At 46.2% G+C, this 16,248-nt stretch overlaps 5 protein-coding genes across 5 annotated transcripts; 1 reads left to right on the top strand and 4 right to left on the bottom strand.

Annotated features, from left to right (window-relative positions):
* Positions 1–2,120: 2,120 nt before the first annotated feature.
* N7520_010251 (amidohydrolase family protein) lies at positions 2,121–3,185 on the bottom strand (the record flags this gene model as incomplete). The annotated part of the gene is made up of 1 exon (XM_057144184.1): positions 2,121–3,185. The coding sequence occupies one exon, from the start codon at positions 3,183–3,185 to the stop codon at positions 2,121–2,123; it is 1,065 nt and encodes a 354-aa protein (XP_056989938.1).
* Positions 3,186–4,299: 1,114 nt separating this feature from the next.
* Positions 4,300–5,328, top strand: N7520_010250 (GPR1/FUN34/YaaH-class plasma membrane protein; the record flags this gene model as incomplete). Its single annotated transcript, XM_057144183.1, has 6 exons — positions 4,300–4,427; positions 4,488–4,577; positions 4,628–4,728; positions 4,806–4,910; positions 4,962–5,137; positions 5,191–5,328. The coding sequence occupies 6 exons, from the start codon at positions 4,300–4,302 to the stop codon at positions 5,326–5,328; spliced, it is 738 nt and encodes a 245-aa protein (XP_056989937.1).
* A 1,520-nt stretch (positions 5,329–6,848) lies between these two features.
* On the bottom strand, positions 6,849–7,092 carry N7520_010249 (uncharacterized protein; the record flags this gene model as incomplete). Its single annotated transcript, XM_057144182.1, has 2 exons — positions 6,849–7,044; positions 7,088–7,092. 2 exons carry the CDS (start codon positions 7,090–7,092, stop codon positions 6,849–6,851), a joined length of 201 nt encoding a protein of 66 aa, XP_056989936.1.
* Positions 7,093–10,975: 3,883 nt separating this feature from the next.
* N7520_010248 (6-hydroxy-D-nicotine oxidase) lies at positions 10,976–11,499 on the bottom strand (the record flags this gene model as incomplete). Its single annotated transcript, XM_057144181.1, has 3 exons — positions 10,976–10,995; positions 11,285–11,354; positions 11,407–11,499. The coding sequence occupies 3 exons, from the start codon at positions 11,497–11,499 to the stop codon at positions 10,976–10,978; spliced, it is 183 nt and encodes a 60-aa protein (XP_056989935.1).
* A 1,019-nt stretch (positions 11,500–12,518) lies between these two features.
* N7520_010247 (uncharacterized protein) lies at positions 12,519–12,821 on the bottom strand (the record flags this gene model as incomplete). Its single annotated transcript, XM_057144180.1, has 1 exon — positions 12,519–12,821. The coding sequence occupies one exon, from the start codon at positions 12,819–12,821 to the stop codon at positions 12,519–12,521; it is 303 nt and encodes a 100-aa protein (XP_056989934.1).
* Between the last annotated feature and the right edge of the window lie 3,427 nt (positions 12,822–16,248).

The raw sequence follows: 16,248 nt of genomic DNA, 5'->3' as shown, positions 1-16,248 counted from the left end.
TTGTTCTGTAGAGGCCGTAGCACACCTTCGATATAATTACGAGAGCTCTGGTCAACTTTCCCAGGGACTCTAGCGGGATCAAGATGATAGGCTACCCAGTGGATAGGCTCAAGCTGACGTAGTATTCGACTTTGCCAGCCTATGCCATCCAAATAGGACAAGAAATCGTCCTTAAGAGATGTTTGGGAAGCCAATGTTCGTAGATCTTCATGGAGATCTAGCCATCGCTGCGTTACCTCCATAATCGACGAGTTCCGAGCTTCGGACTCTTTTTGGGCAACATGTAGAGGCTTAAGGATTTTAATCAACTCCTTTAGTTGCCACCAGAACGAATGCGAGTTCGCTATCCGAATAATCTCCCTCCCCCTAGCAGTCGAGGTAGCAGGAGTGATAAGTGTCCACTCACAGATAGCTTCTTGGCAGTCGTGGAGCGAGGAGAGCATATTATATTGCGTTCCCCATCTTGTAATGACTGACGCAATAAGAGCCTTCCTATATCCCCACTTCTCAATCTGCTTTCCTTGCATCCTTGCGTACTCGAGTGGTGAGTGGTGGAAGAAGACGACTATTTCAAGGGCCGACTTAAATACCTCCGCAGCCCGTGGAACCTTCGAACCCTTAGCATCAACAATATCCTTCATGATTAACTGTAGGCCGTGAGAGTCACAGGGAATCATAAAGCAGTGTTTGAGCTCTGGTGTGTTCTCTAGCTTCTCCCAGACCGATTTCATGACAGAACATGTGTCTGTCGAGATAGAATTAATTCTTTTCCAGTCAATCGTTGTATCCAGTTGTAGTAGGAGACATTTGAGACTATTCAAGATCCAACCACTAATAGCAGGAGCATCAAGAGTCTTGTCTTCCATATCATTCAAGTAGACAAACCATGACTTTATCGGCGTTGTTATAGTCATCACTATCACCCGTTGAGATCTAATGTTAGTGGTCTCATCCACTGTGACATTTAAGAACTCAGTTCTCCGTAACTCTTTAATAACCTTCTCTAGTAGTTCATTATATGCTTCATCCAGCAGGTCATCGGCGACTCGTTGGCGGGAAGGAATTTGATACGTCGGGCTTAACGCATGGATAAGTTCTCGCATTTCTTGCTGTTCGAAAAGGTTGAATGGTCTAGCCCCGGTGAAACAGACCTGAGCGATTAGCTGATCAATGCTTCTGGCTGGCTGAGATGTAGAGAAACTTAGCAATTTCTGTTTCTTCTCTGCGGCGGTCTTGGGATCCATCAGAGCCTGTGCTTTTGTGCATTTATTAACATGCTCACTCTGGCGTGTAGTATTTTTGGCGCGAGTCTTCAAGCATCCAAGACATTGTGCTTGAGGCACCTGAAGAAGCTGCAATTAGGGGAGTAGAGGATAAGTTTATGAATTAGTTCTTACCTTTTTATCACCCTGTATGATTTTGAAGCATCTCTGAAGCTCGAGCTCTGAGTAGGAAACCTTTCCGCAAGGATGATTAGGAGCCATTTCGAAGGTGAGGGTGCTAGGAAGGGGTGAGACCTTGAGAGTATTCTAAACAAGCCAAAGATATATATTCTTCCACCTGTTGCCACGAGCTACAGCATACTTGATGAAGACTGGCAGAAAAATGAAGTATAGGCCATTATTGGCTATAATAGGTTACCGCTTCTGATGACTCAGCAGGCGCCAGCCCCTTGAAATGTAATTGAAACGAGAAAATGAAATGAAATTTCAAGATTTCGTAATGAGTTGGCCAATTTCGTAATTACAACATCCCTAGTCTTGGCAGACCTGTGTGATTGATTTGTCTTCCCCCACCCACCACTTTGTTTTAACCTACTCCCTTTGCCCCATCTGCCTACCACACAGCCTACAGCTGCATCTGATAAGCGTTATTTCCACACTGTGATATAGTTGTTCCTGCTATCCTACAGTGCCCTACTGGCAAATCGGGCCAGAAGCCTGACTGGACCATGAATACAAAAAAGAAAATCATGTTCTGACAGATTTCCAAAAATAGTGTATTCTAAAAATGGTTCGAGTTCACATACATTCTTGCATATAGGCATCAAAAGTCTCCCTCGTCCCGGTCTCAAAACAATCTATGCCGCATGCGTATAGAGAGATTATCAGACCTTTGCTCTACAGAGAGACAGGCGCCTCAGAGTCGTGGAACTTGCCAAGCTTGAGCAGGCGCTTTGCGTTATCACGACCAATGCGGCGGTAGTTCTCCACGCCACCGACAGCCTCAGCAATGGCCTTGGCATCATTGTCCCACCAGCCACAGGCATCCTCGATGGTCTCGTAGGGGTAGTCCACGCTGAAGAGGAGGCGATCGGCACCGATTTCACTAACCACGTACTTCAGAGTAGAAGTAGAGAAGTGTCCACTGGTGGTGATCCAGATGTTGTTCTTAAAGTAGTCGTAGATAGTCTTCTTGCACATAACACCGTTCTCTTCTTTAGAGATAGGCTTCTTGACATCCTCGAACCAGTGGTTGATACGCCAGAAGTCGTAGGGAATATGTTCACCCTGGTGTCCAATGATGACCTTCGCCTTCGGGAATCGATCGAAGACACCGTTACTGATCAATCCTAGAATGTGAAGGGACACGTCGTTGGCAAAGGAGAGAGGAGGGCCCAGAAGGTAAGGGCGCTGGGCGTAGAGCTTCTCGTAGATCACGCCGGTAGGAGCGGCAGGGTGGATATAGAGAGGGACATCCAACTCGCAAAGAACCTTCCAGAAGGGATCGTACTCGGGCTGATCGTAGAACAGGTAGGTCTCGCCATCTGGGCCAGCGTGCTGGAAGTTACAGAGAAGGGCGCCGTGGAAGCCGAGCTCCTTAACACAGCGGCGGAGTTCCTGACCGGCCTGGACGGGGTCGTGCATGGAGAGACAGGCGAAGGCACCCATACGGTCCCGCTTCTCCTTAATCTGCTCGGCAACCCAGTTGTTGGTCTCAGTAGCGATGCGCTCAGCCTCCGCCGGGTCGGCAATGCCCTGGATACCAGGGACAGTCAGAGAGACAACGGTATAACCGATGCCGTGGGCGTTGGAAAGGGTGACACGCTCGCCGTTGATGTCACTAATCTGGCGCATATAGCGCTCACGGTCGGTAGGAGCGATATAGAGCTTAGCCTCGCGGATAGACTTCTTCTCTAGGCCGGTGCGCTCATAGGCCTCCTCGAGTGCGATCTTTCCGAGCATTTTGAATCGAGATGGTGGTATTTGATAGAAGAAAAAGGTTAAAGTCTTTAAAGTCTTGTTGCTCTAAGAAGAGTTGAAGATTAGAGTACTGTGGTGATAGACAGAAGGGTAATAAAGGCGGACGTATATAGTTTCTTAAATAGCTTTTCTTCTTTTGCTAAGGCAATATGACTCGGAAGATACGGCATTTCTAGAATAAGACATCGGGTGGACTGTAAATTCGCCATCTGTGCCGTGCGAGTAGTATGTTCGGATGAAGATGCCGATGCACCTAAGAGGATCAGACCTAGAAGGGTGCTAGTGGCCAAATTAGGTAGACGCGGAGGGTTACAGGCGCTAGGGAAGATCTGCCGGGGGCGGCACTGATTGACCAATCGGACGAGGAGCAACACGAGTAAAGTTCGGGACTTGATCTACTTCCGAAAAATCTGATCGATAACCGGTGAAACTTATTTGGTGCACACGGGATAGGACTACGGTCTTTACAATACTGGTACAAAATATACATGTAAACAAAGTTTGATGGTCAATTCTTAGTTCTGGGATAGACGGATGCTCCCAGCCCGAGTTCTGCCCAGACTGTTGGGAAATCTCACCACTCTGACCGGCTCAGTAGGCACAGTGACTGGAGGAAAGTATTTGCACCCCTTCCTGCCAAATGTGGAGCGATTGCGTGCAAATACTTTTGTACTTTTACTTTGCAGTATACTACCAACGGTACAGTAAATACCGCAACGTCGGAAAAGCTTGCCTTTGTAGCCCCACTGCGGTAACTGATAAATTTGCCCAATTAGAAAAGATTCGCACCGAGAGCTTGTTGATTGGCTCAGTGATAATCGACAAGTGGACTAGGGGCTGATGAATCCGAACTCCGGCATGTTAGACTATGTAGAGCTTTGCGCTAGTATTTAATCGATAGTACAGCAGATTATGATCTCAACCGGAGCACTGTAGCCGGATAAAAATCTGTCACGAGAGTGGATAAAACCCTTCCTTCGCAGTGTATCGAAGATCAAGAGAATATTTTCGGGTGTTATTTTCTACTTATAAGTACCGGTTCTCTTCCCTTTCAAATTGACCCGAAGATTCTCGACCAGAAGAATCTCGCTCGACGATGGAGGACATTGAAGCCCCAACGGTGCCAAACTATGGCGCCAGATTAGCCGCTGCTGCTATGGCCGAGAAAGCTCCTGTACCTGAATATCGACGTCCGAACTGGCTCGGAGGTAGCCCCACTGTCTTGTGACTTCCTCTTTCCTCTAACTAAGATTATAAACATTTGCTGACTCGTGCACACAAAAGAGGATTTATTGGCCTCTTCTTGGGGTTGGGGCCTCTATCGGCGGAGATGATGGGATGGCGAGACGCAGGAGGAGGTGGTGCTGCGATAGTGTACGTGAACCCTCTCTCGTTCGATGATAGATGAAAGTAACATTTTATAGGGGAGTTTTCTGGTTTTCCGGTGGGCTGTTGCTTATTATCTCCTGCATTCTGGAATTTATCTTGGGCAACACCTTTGTGTATCTTGTCTTTGGCACCTATGGTAAGAGAATCTCCCTTTCTCTCTTTACAGCACGTCTAGGTGAAAGAGGTGAAATTAACATTGGATTATTCGAAAAGGAAGCTTCTATCTCTCTTTTGCCGCCACTTTAACTCCATACTTCAATGCAGCAGCAGCATACGAACCGTCCAATCCGGCAAATCCAGGGTTCCACCGCGCCTTTGGTAAGTGACTTTCCCAGACACTTAACAACAATTTACTAATAAGTATTGTAGCCTTTTATCCGCTTTATGTCGGTATTCTCTCATTCTTCTTCTTCTTGGTCAGCGTGAGGACAAACCTTGTCTACATGTTGCTTTTCCTCTGCTTGACCCTTGGTATGGAGCTTCTAGCTGCTGCTTTCTGGCAATTGGCCTCATTGGAGACCGCTTCAGCCACCAGATGTCAGGAGGTGAGAAAATATGGCGCCCCTTTACGCTTTTATACATTACTAATCAAAAATAGGCAAGTGGAGCACTATTCTTCGTATCTAGTATGATCGCCTGGTATATCATCTTGGATGGGCTCATGGCAGCTGTAGCTATCCCTTTCAAGTTGCCTATGTTCCCCGTGGCCAATCTAAAGGCCAAGAAAACTGCCTGATCCTGGAGTCTTAGACTCCAAGGTGCAAGCAATCACTCCCTGCCTATGCTTGGAGTAGACCGGGGTGTGCTGAGGATGTCGATGGCCTTTTTTATGTGATAGGAATGACCATGCTTAATATAAAAAACGATAAAGAGTGTGGCAAAGAGTTCGCGAGGTTCTGGAAGGCATTGTTTCATTATATTAAATTTAGTATCGTTAAGTACAAAAAAGTAAATTAGATATCTGTTGCTTTGTCTCTCGGATATCAAGATCCAATCATCCAAAGTCATGGGTAGTCTACTATTTTACTTCTTGTATCATGGACCGCTAGATACGCCGCTCTAACCATTTCTGCCTTTCCGAGGATAATGCACAAAACACTCGAGTTGCTCATTTCTGAAGCTCAGTGACTGAAATGGTGGTTGATCAAGCTCTTGATGTCTTGAGCATAAAGCTGGTTGACGAAACTCCAGGCTTGGCGGAGCTAGCCTATTATGTCGTGGAGCGCTTTCAACTGTCAATCTTTCGCATTATGCTTATGCATATTTCTATCACCAAGGCATTGGTCTCCGTTGCAATTCAAATAGAGGACCAAGCAAGGCGGCAGGACCACTTACCAGCGGATCCGCTACGGGGCTTTGAGGACTCAGATCTTCTTCCTCTCTCAGGTATGACTTCTAATGCTCTCTTTTCTAAACTAGTCTTCTACTTCTAGTAGAGACTTCCCAGCTCTTCCGTTGCATTTTCATCTTCCTGCTAGGCGATTTAGCAACTAACCTCGAATATAATTTGACATTAGGGACTGATGATTTTACTCAAAAGATTCCTCGCGATAGGTCTGGAACGACACATTTTGTTGAATTAAGTGAAGCTGTGCACCTGTGTGATAGTGAGAAATCCGACTTGTATTGCTTCCTGATTTGTCCCTTCAAAGAGGCATCATGGCTCGGTATTGTTTCTCTGTTGGCCTCACGTCACCACTTGACGGGCCCAGAAGGATTTAGATCAGGGTAAAGAGGGTTCAGGATAGTGCTCCACTTGTGAGTAATAATCGGGGTCTTTGGTCGTGACCAGCACTAGATAACTAACCAGTTCCAGCTCAGTGACAACTACCTCTTAGCGTGTAGTATTTTTCTGAATTTCTCGCCAACCATAGGCCCTAGTTCATTTATATAATTACTTCAGCGACTAATGTTTGATCACAATCTCAAGGATGAGATGGCAGCCGTAGGGGTAGCGCAGCCGAACCGTGATTTTGAGTCCAGTCTAGGCACTAGTGGAAAATCAAAACATTTACGCGCCAAGTGGCCCAGGCCATCACGGGTGAGGTCAGCTCCAAACCATGAAAGATACTGCCCTCGCTGCCAAGAGAGTGCTTGAGTATATTGAAGCTGAGACCCCGGGCACGGATGAACTCGTCCTAAATGCCTGTGACTACGCCTAAGCGCCCAGAGCCCCCAACGTTGTGACGCGACTGGCCGGCATGGCGAAGGTCCTTCAATACTGAATAAGATTGACCAGGATATAGCCAAGCTGGGTCAACGACTAACAGGCATCAAGTCAGCAACAATAACAATAACAAAATCATTATTATCATCATTCTCATCATCATCAAAGTGCCTACCACTCCACTTCTGAAAGGAGGCAATGGTAACGCCAGCGACGGTACTAAATGCAGTAGCAGCAGCGGCGGCGGAGACGGCAGGGGCGACATTCGGCCGAATACCCTCGGAACTAGGCTATACCATAACCCGCAAGAACCAGCACCCAAACCCACCCCATCCTTTATGGGTAGGGAAATGGGTCGGTCTGTTCAACCCGCATGCGGGTTGCGGGATCTTATGGGAAACCCGCGCGGGTTTGCGGGTTACCCAATGGGTAGTCAAACAGGACAAACATAAAACTTTGTGTATATAACTATACATAAAAATGGTTTATCATATAAAAAATTGGATTTATCCATCCTATTTAAGTATAGTGTCAAAAATTTATGCAAAGATGGGTTGGCTTGACCTACCCATTTGCGGGTTTTGGCACAGACTACTCAGAACCCATATCCAGTCCACGCAGAAGCGAGGACTCCCACGGAACTCCAAGAATAACTCCAAGATAATTAACTAATGAAAACACACCAGCCCAGGGTCAGGCCTAGAGTCAGGTACATAGCACAGCCTTAACTTCTACCCGGTCTCGCTCGGTTTTCTGTTGCATCTCCTACCAAGAACCACCAAGACAAGAGAGCACATTACATCAAAGAAACAGCGTACGGGAAAAATGCAAGATGAGGTGACGCCACGTTTGCGATTATAACCGGCATGGACAGCCCTGAACCAGAACCAGAGCGATTTGTTTGACCAGAAGAAATGCAATGGCTGCCACGATCCCCCATCGTCACCCGGGGCTTACAAAGTAAGTCAAGGGCGGCAGTGGTTATCTATTAAGCCCACGGAGCTGAAGAAGTAGAAACGGCGCAGGAGCAATGGCACGATTCCTCAGAAAAGTCCGACGTTAGAGAGCCGAAAAGCGAGATCGATCCCTCATGAGCATGAGTGCGTTCGAGATCATCCAAAACAATGTATGCAAATCTTGGCCGTTGATGGCGTCTTTCATCCGCGATAAGGGTGTGCGTAAAGCGGACGTGATCGCTGTCCAGGAGCCCTGCAAAAACGACAACACTAATACAACCCACCAATCGGCTACGGCCTCATTTTAGCTGCCATTCCCAAAGCAAAGCCAGTAACCAGGAGAGTAGAATGGAGTTTGCTTTTTTATCAACAAGGAGATAGACTTTAGAGGTGGCCATTCCAGAATATTGATAGAGACTATCCGCTGCTATTCTCCCAAAGTGCCACCCCAACCCGAGTGGATGAATACATGTATATTTATCCATAACATCTGCTATCGACCGGGCACAGGCACGGTTTACAAGCTATGATCGGAGCTTCGGGGCGCGGAGTATATGTTCGTGAGGGATTTAAACATGCACCACCCGCTGTGGGGCGACCCAGATGTCACAGCTGATCGAGAGGCAGAGAATGTGCTGATCATGATGGATGAACTCAAGCTTAATTCTATTACAAAAGAGGGCATTAGAAGCGACATGGTACGGGGGAGAGCAATCGTCAGTAGTCGAATTCACGTTTAGTGAGACGTTAATGGAGCACCTGGTGTAAGGCACCATGCGTGCGGACGACCTAGGCTACCAGCCAGACCACTACCCATGCACATGTGTCAAGGTATTGAGATGCCTCTCTTAACGAAGCTGAAGCAACGTATTTGGCCTGCCTAAGACTTTTTCCTTTGTATTCATTCATGGTTCTGTCAGGCTTTTGGCCCGATTATCCAGCGGGGCGCTATAGATCAGCCACAACAACTATACCACAAAGTCGAACTAATGCTAACAATATGAGAAGTAGACTGGTAGGTAGGCAGAGCGTAGATCGGAATCGGTTGGGTGTAGCACCATCACTTCTCTCCCTATGGAGGTCAGGGCGACGGTACCTGCACCCGGGGGGTTATCAAGTTTAATGCAGTTAGTGTAAGCAATTGCGACATACGGCACTTGTGATACTGCAGCCAAAAAGAAAGCTTTGTATTGTGTAATCAAGGTCTTATTTGCGGCTATCCATACTTTTGGCGGCTGCCACCACGGAGAAACCGCGTACGACTTGATCGGCTCCAGGTCACGCACCCGGATACTATGAGCTAGGGGGTGCTTCTTGAGGCGCTGTAGCGGGGTTGTAATATCTTTCTGAATCGGTTCGAGGCTGTGGCTGGCTTAGACGAAAAGGTGTTCACGAAATTCCGTAGAGCACGGCTTAGAGCTTCTCTAAGGAATGTAAGGGAGCTGTCAAAAAGGCATAGAAGCTCTGACGGAAATTCAAAGCTACTAAGGACGAACACGGCCGCGACCGCATTCTATACAATATAGCCCAAGACCAGAACTCCAGAGTTGCAAAGGAAGCCATGCAGAGAGTGCACCGAAAGCGAGTACAGAAGGTGATCGAAGAATGGCCAAAAAGACTCTGGCGCTTAGCAAAATGGCCTTGTAATCACTCAGGGCATACGAGGAGTGCGCAGCAGCTGGCCTTCAAGAGGCATTCTTTCCGTAACCACCACCAGCAGATCCCAGCGATATAATTGTATTCTATTACCTATATATAAAGCGTCGATTTCCCGAATATCACCAAGAATGAACTCGAAAAGGCGCGCCCGCAGTGAAGGCACCTGAAGATGATGCGATTCCGAACTAATTATGGGACAAGGCGATTGAAGTACCAGGGGCCCTGGATACCTTACAACATGTATCCAACGAATGCGCACGAAATGGATGTAACCCAACAAACTTTCAGCGGTCTATCACTCTAGTCCTCCGTAAGGCAGGTGACCGTGATATCCAGCAACATTGTGAAGCAAAGTCGTATCGGTCAGTCGCCCTGCTAGATAATGTAGCGAAATTTTAGAATCAGTGGTCGCCAGGCGTATCTCGCACGCGGCAGAAACGCAAGGGCTACTACTCTAAGGGCACCTCGGTAGTCGAAAGGGCATCTTCACAGGCCATGCGATCCAATTGAATTTGTGTATACGATCTACACGGCATGGAGGAAGGAGGCCAAAGCTTCCATGCTCATGCTGGACGCCTCTGGAGCGTACGATAACGTCTCTCACGACCGACTATTTCATAATCTGCGAAAACGTAGGGTAGGTACGCTTATCTCATGGATCAATGCGCTTCTCACAGGACGAAGCACACGTATACCAGAGGGCATCTCCGAGAGCATACTCACGCCTACAGGCATACCACAGGAGTCAATGATCTCACCGATTCTCTACCCATTTTCATACGCAGATTTCATCCAAGACGCAGTATCGATACCAAGGGTGGCAACAGCATATGGATGAGTAGACGATGTAGGCTTCATCGTCGTGGATAGAGACATCAATGATGATGTCAAAAAAACTTGAAAAAATATGCAAAATAGCAGCGAAATGGACACTAAGACATGCATCAGTCTCTAATGCAAAGAATATTGACCAGGTACACTTCAGCCAACAGTTCATGCAAGAGGTGAATCAACCAACACCTTATTCGGCCAAATACCAATTTGGCAGAACACTACCTCGGCTTCAGTTGAGATTCGCGACTAACCTTGACCTGCAACCACGACAAAGCGCTTATAAAAGTAAATGCGTTCATCCAAGCGCCCTGGAGCTTAGCTGAATCAACGTGGAGTGCTTCACTCATGACGATGCGGAGAATCTACCAGGCAATGGTCACCCCCCAGATGCTCTATGGAGTCCCAGGGGGATCACCACTGCGTGACAAAGGCAAAGTTAAAGTGGTTATTCAGAAATTCGTGGCAGTGCCAAAACTTGCGGCGTGCCTGGTGGCAGGTCCTGTAAAATCACTGCTGCAGAAGCGCTAAACGTGGAACTGTACCTGCCCCGGTTAGCATCCGGATGGACCGAATGGTGAAAGATACAGCGCTCCGACTCCGTACAGGCCCAAAATACGCCATGCCTTCCTGATAAAACAGCAAAGGATCTGGTCACAAATTATACGAAGCGTGGGAACCAATGGAGACGCAATTCTGGTTGGAAGGCGGATACTTAACGGCTCCCCTAAATGCTTTGGCCGGCAGGCGGGAGAGTCGAAAGGCATACGTCAGAGCGCCATCACCCACGCTATCGCGAATGATTATATAATATTGTGAACAGGCATTTACCTTACACGGAGATCTCATCGACTGGCTGAAGCTATCCATATTTACCGACGGAAGCGGGTTCGAAGGGGGTATTGGGACGGCGGCAGTGATTAATGGGCCAAGATGGCCACCTGCATCAGTCAAGTCTTAGTTGGCAAGGTATGAGTATATTTTCTTCCTCTATTATTGTCAATTCCTTGTTCAAAAGGGCGTGAAATAAGTAAAGGCTTACCGGTGGTAAGTAGGACCGACTGACATAAGCTACTTACCGTGACTCAACTGCAAATCAGTTAACGTCCATATACCAACTAAAACACCGCCTTCGGTGTTTTTAGAGCCCTATAAAGTGCCGAACTAATGCTATTCGTACTTTATTTAGCGCAAAGCTTACCAGAGTGCTCATATGGCCGCCACCACAAACAGCAAACTCAGCATTAGCAATAATAAGCGCCCTCAGACCCCGAGCCAGCTCCCGAACAAACATGAAGAAAAGAACAACCCAGAGCCATGATCTCAGAGTTTGACCGGAAGCTCTGAGCCTTACTTGTAAACATGGGTCTAGCGAACGATTACTGCAGAGCCCTGTAGCGAGCCGCGACAACTATCGTGCTTCTAGCCTGCAACAGAAAAGATGAAATACCCATGATGTAAGTATGGTTGAATATGAGTCAAGCAAAATAACCAGGCACCATGTAGAGGAAGAATTGAAACCAAGAGTTGAGGTATTGAAATATTAAGCGCCGTGGGCATTATCCACTTAGCGGGACATAGCGGGGAGTAGATCCGCAGGCACGTAGACTTCTCCAAATCTTGCCCAATGATTTTGAATCTAGGATCCAACTTTCTACATGAAAATGCATTGAAATTCCAAGACTTTCCTAAAAAGGTCACTTTATAACAAAAATTGGGTCCAGATCGGGTTCTTTGGTGCTTGGCATTGCCAAGATTGGGTCTAAAGTTGGGTCCTGGAGAAGCCTACAGGCACGCAGAACCTCAACTGGCTGTTATGCGAGTTGACGGGTATCGGAAACCAGAGAAAGCTGTATAGTTCTATGACTCGCTTTGGAATGCGGATAAAAAAAGCTAAGATCATACTTCGATTACATCGTGTTATTGCGAGCGCCACCCACCACCCGCCACCCGCCAATGATCAAGGAACCGAGTCAGGGGCTCTAATTCATCCTTAGCCATTCATGATCCACTCTATGCATACAACTCTATCGAATGAATTAATAATATCTAATTCATAGGATCGCTCATCTTCATATTTTCTATTATGATTATTCGTCATATTTACATTCCAATAAAATTTCTGCGCCTTAAATAGAAGCTAATTAAGTGTGTTGTTGCATGTGTATCTCAGTTGTATTGTTGTGGAGTTCTGTGGGTCACGACCCAATACTATAGATACAGGTCTAACCCTAATGCATGAGTAGTGCGTATCAGGGTGACAGGACAATACCATAAATACAGGTGCTCCAACAAAGTGACTATCAGCTTATTTTACCGCACCTCAGTAGACGTGTCCTCTATATCAAACTCCACCGTCCGCATGATGCCATCCACCCCCTTTAGCGCGGCATTTTTCGAAAATAATATATGTTCCTCGCTATCATTATCGGGTGCATTTCGCGATGCTGTGAGTGCGGCAGAGTAGTGATGATCGCGGTTCGAGTAGTCGGGTTGCTCTCCTCGAGGGAGGAAGCTCAAAGGGTGTGCTTGTTTTCGAGAATTCGATCCATAGTATCCGCCGGCGGAGGATAGACCAAGGAGATAGGGGAAGTATCGTCGGATAAAGGGTCGCATGGCTGTGACTAGGCTTCTACAAAACCCAATAGACCCCAAACCCAACCCCACCCAACCGCACTTTGGGTTGGGTTTTGGGTCCAACCTTCGACCCCAGCCTGGGTTTTGGGTCTAGCCCTCGGACCCAACCCAATATATGGGGCCCCAATGGGGCCCCAAAAAGGTCAAAACATTATAAACATGCCAAGTCTGGGCATGTACATTATTTATGCGTTTTAAAGCTGTAACATTGCGTATTTCCCTTACAACTTTCGACAGTAACCATACTAATCACGGTAAAAAGATCATATTCATTCGCTTAAAAACTTAATAAAACTAGTAGTGCTCAAATCCATCATCCTCTCTACTTTTCCGCTTTCTCCCTGATACCCGTAGCTGCGTATTCATACCCATTGGTGGTAGGGCATTATCCTCATCCTTATCCTCATCCCTATCCCTATCCCTATCCCTATCCCTATCCCTATCCCTATCCCTATCCCTATCCCTATCCCTATCCCTATCCCTATCCCTATCCCTATCCCTATCCCTATCCCTATCCTCCTTCTCTTCCTCTTCCTCTTCCTCTTCAGAGTCTTCAGAGTCTTCACCCTCTACTGCTTACTCCTCAGTATCACTAATAGGATCTATCTCAACTTCATCTAGTCTCTCATCATTTTCTTCCCTTGCAGCTTCAATTTCATCTAATAAGAAGTATTTCTCTACTTCCTTCCTTTGTTGCTCTTCAAGGTCAAACCTTGAAGTGCAAAGAAACATCATCAGCTCTTCAATCGTTTCTGACTTCATACGACCACGGCGATAGTGGCAGATATCCCAGGCAGTATTAAAAAGTCGCTCTACACCGGCACCAGTTGCCGGAATAGATAGAACATCCTGTGCAAGTGCAGCGATTGTTGGGAAATGCCCTTGATTCTCTCTCCAGAATGGAAGAGGCTCAGCATCAATAGGATCTAAGATGATTAGTAAATAGAAGAGAATAGAATAGATTAGGATATTTCAACGAACCGCCATCAAGGTATTGTGTTACTTCGTCTCTAACTGGCTTTATCTGCGATTTATTACCACTTAGCATCTTATTAAGCCTTAAACTCGGCTTTGGTGTAGAATAAGAGCTAGCTATGCCTGAAACAGTGGAGAGCTGGCGTTAGTAAGGAATAAGAGCTGCTTGGAATGCATTTCTGTATTTTTCCTACCACTCCTTATCCCAATCATCTGATTTGAAAAATTGGAACCGGTTATCAGGGGCTAGCATGGTACCAATTGCATAGATAGATCCCCGAATATTATCCGTCTGTGAGTAGTACTCATCAAGCTTTAATCGGCCAGCTTGGAGAGACTTAAGCATATGCTTTTTCCATAGAACACGCTTCCGCTGAAGCTGCCGTATTGAATTTTCAAGATGGTCGAATAGCGCGTTATAGACTTTAAAAACCAGGTGTGTTATGATATCTCGGGTCTTTGAAAGTTCAGTAGTATACTCAAAGAATGGCTGAGTAATAGTGATAAGGTAGTCAATTTGACGCCACTCCTCATCATCTAGTAGCATTTCTTCACAGCTATACTCAGCACAGAAGGGTGGAAAGATAGCACGAAGTCGCTTTGCCCGACGAAGCATCAAAAATGTTGAATTCCATCGAGTCTTGACATCTTGTATTGGGATGACCTTTGGCTCTTTAGTCTGAAGGCTGTTGAATGTATCACGGCGTTGAGGGCTTACATGGATATATATCGCAAGGTAGCGGACCTTATTTAAGGTCGACGCAATACCACGCTTCTCACGCTTCGCATTAGCCTGGGCTAATTTTGATTGCTTATCTGTCCACTTTGTCTGAGGAGTATCATTCAAAGGAACTGCCCTTAAACGATCGAGAAGCTGGTTAAGACTGAGCTGGATCACATGAGCAAGGCAGGGTGTTCGGATAATGTTGATATTCTCTGGTAAAGCTTGCTGAAGAGCATTAACCATGGTCTTATTATTTGATGCGTTATCGGTTGTTAATCCGAATATCCGGTCTGTAATACCATATTCCAGTAATGTTTCAAGAAGAACAGTACTGAGATTTATACCAGAGTGTGAACCAGAAAGTGGTTTGAAACCAAGAAGCACCTCTCGAAAGATCCATTCTGCATCAATAAAATAGCCAGTTATAGCCATAAATGCCTGTCCAAACGGAGAAGTCCAACAATCAAGTGCAATTGACATCTTTGTATTTGGTGGTAGGAGTCGAAGGATTGTCTTTTGGCGATCTGTAACCCTATCCTTTAGTCGCCGGCGGACTATATTGGCGGATGGGATTCGTGGAGGTACGGGTGCAGAGCGAGCCTTATGGATAAGGCTAGCGAAGGTTGGGTGCTCGATAAGACTGAAAGGGAGACGGTTAAGGGTGAGAAATTGTAGGATCTCATCATACCAGTCTGATTCTAAGAATGGGATGGTCGTTGGTATTTGTTGCTAGTTAATTAAAGTGTTAGTTTGATCTTTTGTGCACAAAAACTTATCTCTTAAGAACTTACTCCTTTCTTGAGAAACCCTGTGATCTCAGTATCCCGTCTTCCTGCTACGGCCCTTTGATCTGTAGTTTTTAAGTGTTTCGCCATAGTCGATGTGCCCTGGTAGCCCTTATCGCTGCCTGGTCGAACAGAATAAGGGTGTTTTAAGACCCTCCCACAGCGCTTGCACATAACACTTGGTGCCCCATCTGTAATTTGAGCAACTTGGTGGAAGCTGCTCCAAATTTCAGAGTGGCGGCCAGAATCCCAATGAATCTTACTTTTGCTCCCATAATCAGTTTGTAACCACCAATCAACCCACTCAGTATGATTCGACATATCATAAAGGAAGTAGTTTTTTCTCCGATCTGGCCCGACGCAGGTAAAAGAGGGAGGATTTTGAGGAAGAGGAAGATCTGGTGGAAAGAATTCGTGGTGAAATTCAGATATAGCTTAGCTACCAGAAGGTATTGCTGCTTGAATAGATGGTATAAGGTATGAGAGATTATCTAGATCTCCATTATAGATAGACGATTGAAAGTCAGAATGCTGGCTTTGAGACATGATGGGTTATTAAGGATGACCATAGGTAGTAAAAGGTAAGGGGGAGAAAGACTTACAATATTAGACACTGTATAAGGTAGATAGAAAAGGGAGTTAGAACAAAAGAAATATAGTCTAATAGCTATTGATTGGCTAAGTAATGAGAATTAATATGGGTCTAACCCAACAGAACCCAGAAAACCCCAAGAAAACCCTAAGAAAACCCAATAAACCCCAGCAAAATCCAATAAATCCCAGGAAAACCCCAAGAAAACCCAATAAACCCCAGGAAAACCCCAAGAAAACCCAATAAACCCCAGGTGAACCCCAGCAAAACCCAATAAACCCTAAGAAAACCCAGGAAAACCCAATTCCCACTCCAATTTCCCCTAAGATC

This window comes from Penicillium odoratum (genome assembly GCF_028828045.1).
Source record: "Penicillium odoratum strain IBT 22623 chromosome Unknown utg000008l_segment0_segment0, whole genome shotgun sequence".
Taxonomy (NCBI): Eukaryota; Fungi; Ascomycota; class Eurotiomycetes; order Eurotiales; family Aspergillaceae; genus Penicillium; species Penicillium odoratum.
The sequence above is the reverse complement of the archived record's forward strand: the minus strand, read 5'-3'. Positions and strand labels throughout refer to the sequence as shown.